Below are 13,785 nucleotides of genomic sequence, written 5' to 3'. Positions count from 1 at the left end.
TAACTATGTTGAAGCACTTATTTTAACTGATATTATACACATTAATTATACTCTTATGTATTATAAGAAATGTGCAGAATTTGACAGTTTAATGGTGGAGGTATACACACATATTGATAGATGTCTTGTAATGCACTGTTGAGGAACCTGTGACCCAAATTTTTCATTTATTGCATAACTACACCGTAGTTGTGTATATGATATGTCAATACACCTTAGAAAATCTTGAAATCTTGAAAGGGATGTGCAAAATAGCCATTATATAAAGTCTTTAATTAACTATTAGTAGAGAATAACGAGTAATGAATATACTTTATAGGGATCTGCAGATAAATGTTTAGTCTTCTCAAGCACCAACTATCAAATATCTCTCCTGATTGTTGGCACTTGACAATCACCTTCCCTGAATTTTACTCAGGTGTAACTAAAGTCTGATTTAAGGGTTGTTTATATTTCACCAGGTTAACCTCTGAATTGTAGTGGAGTAGAATTACAAAGTAACAATGAGCTGTCATGTGGGTATATATTAATGCTGCGCATTATGTACACAAGCGATTTTCACCCATTTATTAATTACATGTTTTAAATTTGTACACACCAATTTGTTTCCTATCGCCTAAACCTCCAGGGGTGTACACAGTTTAATACTGTCAACTTCTAATTTTGGGGAAAACAAAAACGTCTTTTAAAACTATAATTCCCAGTAGAGACGTGCCATAGAACATGTTGCGAAACACAATAGCCAGCATGTGTAGTTCTGGGGGGGCGTTCAAGTCCAGTTTTGGTTAGTCTGCCGTGGTTTCGTTCCATTTCAAATAGCTGTTTGACGCTCGGCGTAACCTTGGCGCACTGCCACTCCAACATCCAATCCCAGAGCTTGAAGATTAATCACAGGGTTTGTCAACGGGACTGTAGTCCCAAACGATAGCTGGGGATTATGGGTAGTGTAGTGTCTTCGGCCATCCTAAACTCTGAATTTTTTTTCCGGATATCATATCGCATTAACACCATATCCCAACATGCATTGTGGCTAAAACATCCCGAGCTTCAAGCTGAGGATCTTGGGTAATCAGTTTACCGTCTACGTCTGTTTCCGGTGACTTTATTTACGGCTAAAAAGCATGCTAAAAAGCCCAAGATTATAGAATTAAACGAATAAATAAAAACAAGGATAATTGTGTGTTATTGTTGAGTAAATAACAGTGTGTTATTTAGAAAAGAATAACAAATTAGAAGGAAAAAAAGATAAAAAAAAATACAGATTTCATTATTCTGAGGCTCTGAGCCACATTTCTTTTCCTCACAGACGGCAAAAAAAGTCCGACATTATACGATTTAAAATAAAAACAATAATCGTGGCTTGGTATTGAGTAAGAACATGTTTTTATGAACCACACAGCTTCTGGTCTACCAAGAGCCGACCGGACAAAAATAAGTGGTCCAGGCATGAAACGTCATATGCACGCAAAACTCGGCCTCAGATCTCAATGGGAATAGTTAGTGTATCATATGCACGCAAAATCAGACTTCTGCGTATCTATTGCACGCATTTCCAATGTGTAAAGTCGTGTCATTTGTACGCAGACTGAAGAGAGTGGGTTGGTGAGACACAGAGCGCTCCATATGAGCAGTTTAAAAATCCACATGATGAGAGTTAAAAACAAAAACAATGTAATCCAGTGGTTTGATGATCCAAATGGTTGAAGTGAAGCGACAAACCTGCACTGCTGAGGCGGAGGACTAGTCGTGTTGGTTGTAGCTGCAGGTTTCCTCTCGAGGCGGAGAAACCAGACGTATGGCGCTGGGGACGAGTGACAGGTTAGCCGGTAGTGGCTAACCTGTGTGGGGTGGCCTTCGTGTTGGCAGCAATCCACAGGCGGAGATTTGCACCCAGGAGAGCTGGCAGAATGGCAGCGGACAGATCCGAACAGGTGTGCTTTGCAGGGCGCACCAGATCTATCCGGTGAAAGAGAGCGCAGCCCAGTGACAGCACAGTAGCACTAGCGCGTGTACAGACTGTTAAACGGCTAAATTAATCGTAACAGTCTTAGATGGGACAGACGGGTTTGTAACAGACAGACATTAAAACATTAAAAGCAGCGGCAAAAAGAAAAGTCTTTAACCTCGATTTAAAAGTAGTAAGAGTTGCAGCGAACCTGCAGGTTTCTGGGAGTTTGTTCCAGATATTTGGAGCATAATAACTGAACGCTGCTTTACCATGTTTAGTTCTGACTCTGGGGACAGAAAGCTGACCAGTCCCTGAAGACCTGAGAGATCTGGATGGTTCATAATTTAGCAGCAAGTCAGAAATGTATTTTGGGCCTAAACCATTCAGTGCTTTATAAACCAGCAGCAGTATTTTGAAATATATTCTTTGACACACAGGAAGCCAGTGTAAGGACTTCAGAACAGGAGTGATGTGATCCACTTTCTTAGTGTTAGTGAGGACTCGAGCAGCGGCGTTCTGAATTAGCTGCAGCTTTCTAATAGATTTTTTAGTGAGACCTGCAAAGACACTATTACAGTAGTCCAGTCTACTGAAGATAAAAGCATGGACAAGTTTTTCCAAATCCTGCTGTGACATTAGTCTTTTAATCCTAGATATGTTCTTTAGGTGATAGTAGACTGATTCAGTAACTGTTTTAATGTGACTGTTGAAACTCAGGTCAGAGTCCATGACTACACCTAGATTTCTGGCTTTATCTATGGAGCTAATTTCCTGCCATAACTCCATAAACAAACTAAACAGGTTTTACAAATGCCTCATGATTCACTAACAAACACAATGTGGTTTGCAAATACAAAACACCATCTACAAACTAATGCATTTAGTTTTGCAAAGAAAAAACGTATCTATCAAACAAACACATACAATTTTTCTAATAAATCATGTTTCAGAGACAAATTCAGCATATGTTTTACATAGGGCTGTCAAGTTAACGCGTTAATAACGCGTTAACGCAAAAATAAATTAACGCCACTAATTATTTTAACGCGATTAACGCATGTGTATTTTTTGTCCTCGGCCGCCGTAGTTTCAGAGCGCATCGAGTTTAAAATACCATCGACAAGCTGATGCTGACAGCCCCGCTCCTACCGCCCGCTTGTGGCAGACCACACTTCCACGCTCACTGGCAGGCCCGGACTGGCCATCGGGAGGACCGGGAGGGAGTGTGTATGTGTGGTGCGACTCGCGCGAGCGAGGCACACCTTACGTGTTGTTGTTGTTAGCATCTGGTGCTAGCTAGCTGCGCTAACGGATATAAGGAGCTGTTTCAATGACATTTCGCCGAGCACTTGACTTTATGCAGGTAGCCAGACAGTGGGACATTGTACGAAAAGTCAGCACGGATAGTGCGCGCAACATGATTGCAGCATCCAGGCAGCTCCCGTTGGAGCATATATGCCTTGAGCTGCACATATCTCCTCCAACGATCCATCACAGTGTCTCCACACACACACGCACACGCACACGCACACGCACACACACACACACACACACACACACACTTATTGTATGAGAGAGGTTCCAGGTTGAATTGAAGCGAATATTTGTAATGTTCAGAGGTTGTTGTGTTTAATATTCATGAGAATATTTGTCATTGTTCAAATGATAATAAACAAACATATAAAGCATATTTGTCCACTCATATGTTGATAAGAGTATTAAAAACTTGAAAGATATCCCTCTAAGGTACATTTAGAACAGATAAAAAATGTGCGATTAATTTGCGATTAATCGCGATTAACTATGGACAATCATGCGATTAATCGCGATTAAATATTTTAATCGACTGACAGCCCTAGTTTTACAAGTACACAACTTTTTTTTACGAGTACAACACTTTTTTTTACAAGTACACTACTTTTTTTTACAAGTACAAAACTTTAAAAAAAAAAGTAATCCTAATATCCATTAGATTCCAGCCTCTCCACCATGTGCAAGACTAAAGAGCTGTCTAAGGACCTCAGAGACAAAACTGTAGACATGCACAAGGCTTGGCTACAAGACCATCAGAAAGCAGCTTGGGAGAAGATGATGTGGTCACATGAGACCAAAATCGAGATCTTTGGCGTCAACTCGACACGCCGTGTTTGGAGGAAGAGAAATACTGACTATAACCCCAGAACACCATCCCCCCCGTCAGGCATGGAGGTGGAAACATTATGCTTTGGGGGTGTTTCTCTGCTAAGGGGACAGGACGACTTCCCTGCATCGAGGACAGGATGTACGGGGCCATGCACCGTAAAATCTTGGCCGATAGCCTCCTTCCCTCAGCCAGGACACTGAAAATGGGTCATGGATGGGTCTTCCAGCAGGACAATGACCCTGAACATATGGCCAATCAATCAATCAATCAATCAATCAATCAATCAATGTTTATTTATATAGCCCAATATCACAAATGTTACATTTGTCTCAGTGGACTTCACAGTTTGTACAGAATATCAGTATGACAATACGACACCCTCTGTCCTTAGACCCTCACATCGTACAAGGAAAAACTTCCAGAGAAAAACCCCACAGTTTAAAGGGGAACATGGGAGAAACCTCAGGGAGAGCAACAGAGGAGGGATCCCTCTCCCAGGACGGACAGACGTGCAATAGATGCCGTGTGTAAATTAGAGATGTCCCGATCCGATCACGTGATCGGGGATCGGAGCCGATCACGTGATTTTCAAAAGATCGGAATCGGGAGAAAAAAATCGGGGATCGGGAATTTTTTTTTTTTTTTTTTTTTTTATAAAATATTTTTATTATTTTATTTAATGTTACAAAACAAAAATGACCATGTTCACGTCTTAAAGTCATCCTGAGGCCTTAGTTTTGGTTTAAAATTACACAACATCATGTATGTGTTGCTTCTTTTGGGCTTGTTTTCATAGACCTGGTTGCTTATTTCTCTCAAATCTGGCAACAGAGTGGGCAGGGCGCAGTGTCTAATAGTAGCAGTAAGCTAAGAAGAGGCTACGTTCAGCTGGTGACTCGGGAGTCGGGACAGAGAAAATGTCAGGAATTTTGAAGTATTATAAAATTGAAAGCGAAGGCAGTGTAACAGCCAGATGCAATGTTTGCAAGGCGGAGGTTCCGCGTGGTGGAAAGAACAGAGCTACGTTCAACACGACCAATCTAATACGCCACCTGAGAAACAAACACCAACAACAACACAACGAGTACACAGCGGCCACTCAGGTAACGGCACTGAAACAACTGACACTTTCAGAGACTTTTAAAAGGAAAGAGAAACTGCCCCAGAACAGTGAAAAGGCCAAAAAAATAACAGCCAAGATAGCTGAATTCATCGCGTTGGATGACCAGCCGTTATCTGTGGTGGAGAACCTGGGGTTTAAGGGACAACTTGAATGCTTTTCTCCTTTTTTTTCTCTTAATGCATTGCATAAAGATCGGATCGGGAAAAATCGGTATCGGCAAATTGTCAAAATCAAATGATCGGAATCGGATCGGGAGCAAAAAAAGGTGATCGGGACATCCCTAGTGTAAATCGAAGAGAGAATACATTTTACAGCATAGGGAGACCAAATGTTTGGAAATGCATGTGTCTATAATAAGAAGATGAATCCACAAGGATGTCAACAATCCTGTGGGAGCCATCAGGAAAGTAGTATGATGAGAGTCAGGCAGGACCGCAGAGACAGGTTCAGCCACAACCCGAAGTCCAGGACTTAATCCAGAACTCAGGATAGAGGATCCAGGACACAGGACCACAGCAACAGGATCAGCCTCGACTCAGGATCCCGGCGTAGATATAGACACAAAAAAGAAATTTGGGGGAAGCTGGGTTAATCGGAACATGAGAGTACACAGGTACAGACAGACAGAAGGAAGAAGTAAGGTGTCCCCCGACAGTCCAATCCTATAGCAGCTAAACTAACGTGTCTACGTACATGCACTCCCTTAGGATAGGTTGAGGGATAAGGGGTAGCAAGTAACAAGTAACGAACAGAGGTGGAGAGGCACAACGTGTCTACGTACATGCACTCCCTTAGGATAGGTTGAGAAGAAGTAAGGAACAGAGGTGGAGAGGCACAACGTGTCTACGTACATGCACTCCCTTAGGATAGGTTGAGGGAAAAGAGTAGCAAGTAAGAAGTAAGAAACAGAGGTGGAGAGGCACACGCAGGCAGAAAGGTCCCCACTGGAACCTTAATTGGAATTGGTGAGAGGTTAGGAAGTACGCTGTGAATACGGTCTAAACACTCCCCGGCCGGAATAGGCCTCTCTGCAACCTGTTACCCTCTAATAGAACCTCGAGAGGTCAGAGAGGGGAAAGGTTTGGATAAAGAGAAAATAGAATAAATAGATTACAGGAGTAGAGAGTATGAGAAGTAGAGAGAGAATAGATTTAGAAGAATGAGAAGTAGTAATAACCTTAGTTTTACATATAAGATCTAAGTTTTTAGGATTTAAGTGAAAGAGTAAGAACTAAAATGTAGGTGAAGAGGCACAACGTGTCTACGTCAGTGCACTCTTATTCGATTATTTTATCAACTATAAGCTTTATCAAAAAGGAAGGTCTTAAGCGTACTCTTAAAAACGGATAGGCTGTCTGCCGCCCGAACACAAACTGGAAGCTGATTCCACAAATGTGGAGCTTGATAAGAAAAGGCTCTGGCTCCCATTGTACTTTTAGAGACTCTAGGAACAACAAACAACCCTGCATTCTTGGAACGCAATGCCCTAGTAGGACAGTAGGCTATAATGAGTTCTTTAAGGTAAGATGGCGCCTGCCCATTAAGGGCTTTGTAGGCGAGAAGAAGAATTTTAAATTCTATCCTGTGTTCTATAGGGAGCCAGTGTAAAGCAGCCAGAACAGGAGTAATGTGGTCCCTTTTCCTAACTCTGGTTAGTACACGTGCTGCAGCATTTTGAATCAGCTGAAGCGACTTAACTGACTTCTTGGTACACCCTGATAATAAAGAGTTACAATAATCCAGCCTAGAAGTAACAAATGCATGGACTAGTTTCTCTGCATCGTTTTGAGGCAAGATATGCCTGATTTTTGCAATGTTACGTAGATGGAAGTAGGCGGTCCTTGAAATTGATTTCATGTGGGCGTCAAAAGATAAATCCTGATCAAATATAACACCAAGATTCCTTACAGTCTCACTGGAGGCCAAATTAATGCCATCCATAGTTAGTATATCTTTAGATCATTTGTTTCGTAGGTTCTTTGGGGCAATACAATAACTTCAGTTTTGGCCGTGTTTAACATCAAAAAGTTTAAGGTCATCCACGTTTTTAAGTCCTTGAGGCAGTCTTTAATTTAATTTTTTTTACTTATTGTTCCTTATAGCTTTGTGAAGCACCTTGAGATTACGTTGTTTTTAAAGTGTGCTATATAAATCAAATGTATTATTATTATTATTATTATTATTTAGATGATTCATTTCATCAGGCTTGATGGATAAATATAGTTGAGTATCATCCGCATAACAATGGAAATTTACAGAATGATTCCTTATAATATTGCCTAACGGAAGCATATATAATGTGAACAAAATAGGTCCAAGCACTGAGCCCTGTGGCACTCCATGGCTAACTTTGGTTTGCATGGAAGATTCATCGTTGACACACACAAACAGAGAGCGTTCAGATAGATAGGACCTAAACCAGCCTAAAGCAGTTCCCTGTATGCCAACTAAGTGCTCTAGTCTTTGCAATAGGACTTCATGGTCGATAGTATCAAATGCAGCACTGAGTCCTTTGTCTGAGGCTATTAGAAGGTCATTTGTGACTTTAACCAGAGCTGTTTCTGTGCTATGATGTGTTCTAAAGCCAGACTGAAAATCTTCAAATAAATCATTGTTTTTTAAGTAATCACACAACTGTTTTGCAACTGCTTTCTCAAGAATGTTTGAGAGGAACGGAAGATTAGAAATAGGTCTATAATTGGCTAAAACCTCTGGATCGAGGTTGTGCTTTTTAAGAAGAGGTTTTATCACTGCTACTTTAAATGATTGTGGAACATAGCCTGATAATAAAGATATATTCATAATATTTAATAAAGAAGTGCTAATTAATGGAAAAACTTCCTTTAACAGTTGGAATTGGGTCTAAGATACACGTTGATGGTTTAGAAGAGAGAATCATTGAATTCAATTGTTCAAGGTTTATGGCTGAAAAGCATTCTAGTTTACTATCTAGTGTAATATTAGAACTTACGTTTCCGGGAGCTGTTGATAACACTATACTAGTCAAAGGCAAAAGGTCATTAATTTTGTTTCTAAGAGTAACAATTTTATCATAAAAAAAGCACATAAAATCATTACTACTGAGTGCTATGGGAATAGAAGGCTCAATCGAGCTGTGGCTCTCTGTCAGCCTGGCTACAGTGCTGAAAAGAAATCTTGCATTATTCTTATTCTCATCTATTAATGAAGAGTAGTAAGCTGCTCTCGCTTTACGCAGTGCTTTCTTATATTCATTGAGAGTAATATGCCAAATTAAACGAGATTCTTCAAGTTTAGTGGAACGCCATATCCTTTCAAGTTGTCTCGACTTTTGCTTTATTTTGCGGGTTTCGGCATTATGCCATGGAGCTAGTCTATGTTGTTTTATTTTCTTCTTTTTCAAAGGAGCAACAGTCTAATTTTATTCGCAGGGCATCTATAGCACTATAAACAACATGATCAATTTGGGGTGGTGTACATTTTGTATAAGTTTCCTCCCTTACATGCAGACATGCTATCGAGTTAAGTATTGATGGAATCTCTTCCTTAAATTTGGCTTTAGCACTAACAGGTTTCTGCTGCAGGAGCTTTTGACTAATGGTTTGTAGTCTAGTAACAGTACTTCAAAAGTTACTAAGAAATGGTCGGATAAAGCAGGATTATGCGGTTCGACTAATAGTTGCTCAATTTCAATACCATAAGTCAGAACAAGGTCGAGAGTGTGATTATAGCAGTGGGTTGGTTTATTTACACTCTGACGGAAACCAATAGAATCTAATATAGAGTTAAATGCAACAGTAAGGCTATTTTTATCATCGTCAACATGAATATTAAAGTCACCTACGATAATTACTTTATTTGTTTTAAGTACCAAAGTTGATAAAAACTCAGAGAATTCTGAATAAGGACCTGGTGCACGGTACACTGTAACAAATAAGATTGGCTGCAAAGTTTTCCAGGTCGGATGCGTAAGACTAAAAACAAGGCTTTCAAAGGAGGTATATTTTAATTTTGGTTTAGTATTGATAAGTAAACTTGAGTCAAAGATTGCTGCAACTCCACCTCGTCGGCCTGTGCCTCGAGCAATATGAGTATTGATATGGCTGGGTGGAGTGGCTTCATTTATACTGACATATTCTTCATGTCTCAACCAAGTTTCAGTGAGACAGCATATATCAATATTATAATCTGATATTAAATCATTTACCAATATTGCTTTAGATGCTAGAGATCTTATGTTTAAGAGACCACATTTAATCTTCCTGTTTTGTTGCACTGTAGTAGTTGTTACATTTACTTTTATTAAGTTATTATGTATGACACCTCTATTAGGTTTTACTTTAAATTGTCCTTGGGCAGACACACACACCGTTAATATTGGGTATTTTATTGGAGAGAGCGCAGAGAAGCGTGTAAAACTGCGACTCCTCCTCCTGGTCTCAACTCCAGTTTGTCATGGATTAGGTCCACAAAGCTCTGAAATGTTTGCTGAAATTAGATCTGCCCCTTCCAGAGTTGGATGAATGCCGTCTCTCTTAATCAGATCAGGTTTTCCCCAGAACGCTGTCCAATTATTTACGAAGCCCACATCGTTTGCTGGGCACCACCAAGACAACCAGCGCTGAAATTATGACATGCAGCTATACATGTCGTCATTGATCAGATTGGGGAGGGGACCAGAGAAAATGACGGTGTCCGACATTGTTTTAGCATATCTACACACCGACGCCACATTAACTTTGGTGCATTCTGATTGGCGTAAACGAACATCATTACCACCAACGTGAATAACAATCCTATTGTATTTACGTTTATTCTTAGTCAGCAGTTTAAGATGCGCCTCAACGTCGCCCGCTCTGGCCCCCGGAATGCATGCGACTGTGGAGGCTTTGGTCTCTAAATTCACATAATAGAGCTACCAATAACCAGAGTTGGCTTCTCAGCGGGTGTTTCGTTGAGTTGGGAAAATCTGTTAGATAAGTGAACGGGTTGGTGGGGACCTGCGGGTCTCGCGCTATGCCCGTTCTTAACTATCACCAAGTCTCCCTGCTGCTCGGGAGTTGCCGGGGGACGGCTAGTAAGAGCTACCTCTTGCCGGTCTGCACCGACTAATATGGGTTTTACTGTAGCTGAGTTACTTTCTAAAATGCGGAGCCGGGCTTCTATGGCTATGATTCCCGCCTCCAACCTAGCAACTGTACTACATTTAACACATGTAGGCCTATCGGTACCAGTAAAGGAGGAAGGGAAATAACCAAACATAAGACAGATAGAGCAGGAAATAGCACCCGAGGGTGGGGAAGGAGCCATGGCTAGCTATCAAGCTAAAGTAGCTACCGTTAGCAAACCCGAAAGGAGTGTAAGCAACTGTGGAGTTACAGTCGCTATGAGAAGAAGAGTTGTGAGTGCTTAAGCTCTAGAAACGTGTGATTACAACGTCAGGTAGCTGCCGTGATCAAGAATTGTAAAACGATCGATTTAGTTTAAGATAATATAAGCTATCAGCAGCAGAACAGGCACACAGGATAGCCCGGAGGTGACTGACAACAACAACCGGAAGTGACAACACGCTTACCGCAATAGTGAGGGTCCGAACAGCACGAGACAACACAGGAGTGGCTAAAGAAGAAGCACATTTAGGTGAGGGAGGCGCCTAGCCAGTCTCCGGACCTTAATCCCGTAGAAAATCTGTGGAAGGAGCTGAAGCTTCCAGATGCCAAGCATGAGCCTCAAAACCTTCAGGATTTGGAGAGGATCTTCAGAGAGGAGTGGACCAAAATCCTTCCTGAGATGTGCACACACCTGGAGACCAGCTACAAGAAGCGTCTGACCTCTGTCTGTCGAACAAGGGTTTCTCCACCAAGTACTAACACATGTTCTGCAAGGGGATCAAATACTTATTTCCCACAGTTGAATGCAAATCAATTTTTATCTTTTATATAATGTCCATTTCTGGATTTTATTTTTGATATTCTTACTCTGTGTTCAAATAAACCTACCATACAAATGATAGACTGTTCATTTATTTGTAAGTGGGCAAACTTACAAAATCTACAAAGGATCAAATACTTATTTCCTCCACTGTGTATATATATATATATATATATATATAAGTAAAGAAACTGTAACCACACTTTCCATATGTGTCTGACTCCCTCCTCCTTCCGGCAGTCCTTCAGGGAAGAAGTTCAGAAGCAAGCCTCAGTTGTCTCGTTACCTTGGAAACACAGTGGATCTTGGGTGTTTCGACTTCCGGACGGGGAAGATGATGCCTGGAAAACTGCAGAAGAACAAACAGAGACTCCGGAATGACCCGCTCAGCCTGGCCAAGGTAACACTGATGGGGAGCGGGGGCTGCATAGGTGTTCAGTGTTATCACATTATCAGATTAACACTGTGCTTCCTGCAGCAGGGCAGATGACAACCAAACACAGCAGCATAATAATAAAACTGTACACAAACAGTGCAGTAAAAAGAGCAATTAAATAACTACAAGAAACATAGACGGTCACATAATTAATGTAAAATAAATAAATAAATAAAATGTAGTAGTGAAAAAAAACATAGTGGCAGATACGTAATTGCAAGTCATTATAGAACATTATTAATGACAATAATATTGCACATGTTATATTGCAGCGAGTGTTTTGTAATGATGGTAATGGTATTTATATTGCACATAGTGTTGGTGTGGAAGTTCTCAGTACCCTTTACTAAAGGGTGTTATATAGTTTGATGGCCACTGGGAGGAAAGTCCTCCCAGTGGCGCTCCGTGGTGGTCTTCGGTGGTCTCAGTCTACAGCTGAAAGTGCTCCGGTAGGAAACCAGTGTGGCATGCAGGGGGTGAGACTCGTTGTCCAGAATGTTGAGAAGTTTCCTCAGCATTCTCCTCTCCGACACCAATGACTCCTGCTCCACTCCCAGGACAGAACCTGCTCTCCTGATGAGCTTGTTGAGTCTGTTGGCATCAGCTGTCTTCACCCCGCTGCCCCTGCACACTACAGCAAAGAAGATCACACTTGCGGCTTTCACACCAGCGCTTTTCCCTTTCTAGCTCCGAGCTAGAGCTTTTCTGGTTCAGCTCCGGTTTCCCTTTTCTGTTCCCGCTTTGTTCACACCACTCAGAGCCGGGATGGTGCTGCCGCTGCTGCGCCATGACGTCACCGTTTACATCGCTGATTTGCTCCCCAACAGCGCTCACAACAACAACAACAACGGGGGACTGCGTCGGGTCGATGATCGTGTTGCTTTTAATCATACGAAGCCAGATTAAATAAAATAACGACTTCTCCAACCTTATACTTTTCTCCAGAGTGCCGTGGTTCATTGTTTATTAATGTGTTTCAGCGGCATTTACCGACCGCTGCAGTGCTGGCTGCTCTTCCACGGGAGTCTATTCTCCCGTTAGCTCCGGGTTAGCTCACACGGCTCTAAAGTATTCACTGTCTGACTGTCACACAAGCAGCTGATACATATCCCCAGTTCCCCTTAAGTGAATGTGTGTCAGTCTGAATTGACGCTGTTTGGCATCACAACGCTGTTATGAAAGTTTCTCTGGTATAACATGGGTGATGTTAGCATAGCAACCGAAGCTAAACTGACTACTTGCTAAGCCGTTTTCTACAGGCACATTTTACCGGCGTATTTTTCATTATGATTCTACTTGTGATAGTCGGACATGACAACCTGTGCAGCCCATGTATTGATTCCATCCGATAGCTGCTATAATACAAAACAAAACCTCTGCCTGCTCTCCACAATGATCAATAACAGCGAACAGATGGTCAAAGTAAGGTACAAATAAACAGAATCACACGAAGCCTGGTTAGTGTTGCCTGACTTTATAAAGTGTGTTTTTTTTTATAAGTGTGTGGTTGCCTTCTAGTCACTTTGCTCAGCGCTACTGCTTGTAGGCAGGCATGACGAGACTCTTCAGTCGACCCATGTTCAGGGGAGGTGGGTTTAGTTTCCTGCATGCCTCAACGTAAGAGAGACGTAAGCGACGCCGCCTCTTAGCTCCGGAGTCTTGCTTCTAGACCGACAATGTTTTGGAGCTGGAAACGAACTGGATTCCGGAGCTAAGAGGCAGCGCCGCTGCAGTGTGAACAGGAAAAAACTGTACTTTTCAGGCTCTAGCTCCGAGCCGGCGCTGAAAACGCGTTGGTGTGAAAGGGGCAACTGGAGACAACAGAGTAATAAAACATCTGCAACATAGTGCTGCAGACGACCCCGGCCTTTCATGTAAAGGGTGTTTTTATTCCAGTCCAGTTTATTGTCTATGTGGACACCCAGAAATGCGTAATTGTCCACAATGTCCACCTCCATGCCCACAATGGTAATTGGGTTTGGGGCGGTACTCTGCCTCCTGAATCCCACCACTAGCTCCTTCATTTTAGTGACGTTGAGCTGCAGGTGGTTCCGACTGCACCACTCCACAAAACTGTCCAACACACTCCTGTGCTCAGCTTCCTGATCTCTGCTGATACAGCCCACAATGACAGAGTCATCTGATAATTTCTGAAGATTGCAGGACTGTGAGCAGTGTCTGAAGTCTGATGTGTAGATTTTGAACAGAAAGGGAGTAGGGATGCC

At 41.9% G+C, this 13,785-nt stretch overlaps 1 protein-coding gene across 6 annotated transcripts in view; it reads left to right on the top strand.

The window, feature by feature from the left end:
* The window catches only part of mbd2 (methyl-CpG binding domain protein 2), a 111,581-nt gene that overhangs the window by 14,222 nt on the left and 83,574 nt on the right, over window positions 1-13,785 (top strand). For all 6 annotated transcript variants that reach the window (XM_034120249.1, XM_034120251.1, XM_034120252.1 and 3 more), the window contains one exon: window positions 11,365-11,524. In XM_034120249.1, coding sequence (XP_033976140.1) covers window positions 11,365-11,524 — 160 coding nt within the window. The remainder of the gene's footprint in view (window positions 1-11,364; window positions 11,525-13,785) is intronic.

Source organism: Trematomus bernacchii, unplaced genomic scaffold (assembly GCF_902827165.1).
Source record: "Trematomus bernacchii unplaced genomic scaffold, fTreBer1.1, whole genome shotgun sequence".
NCBI lineage: Eukaryota > Metazoa > Chordata > Actinopteri > Perciformes > Nototheniidae > Trematomus > Trematomus bernacchii.
This window is presented reverse-complemented; position numbering and strand designations above follow the sequence as displayed.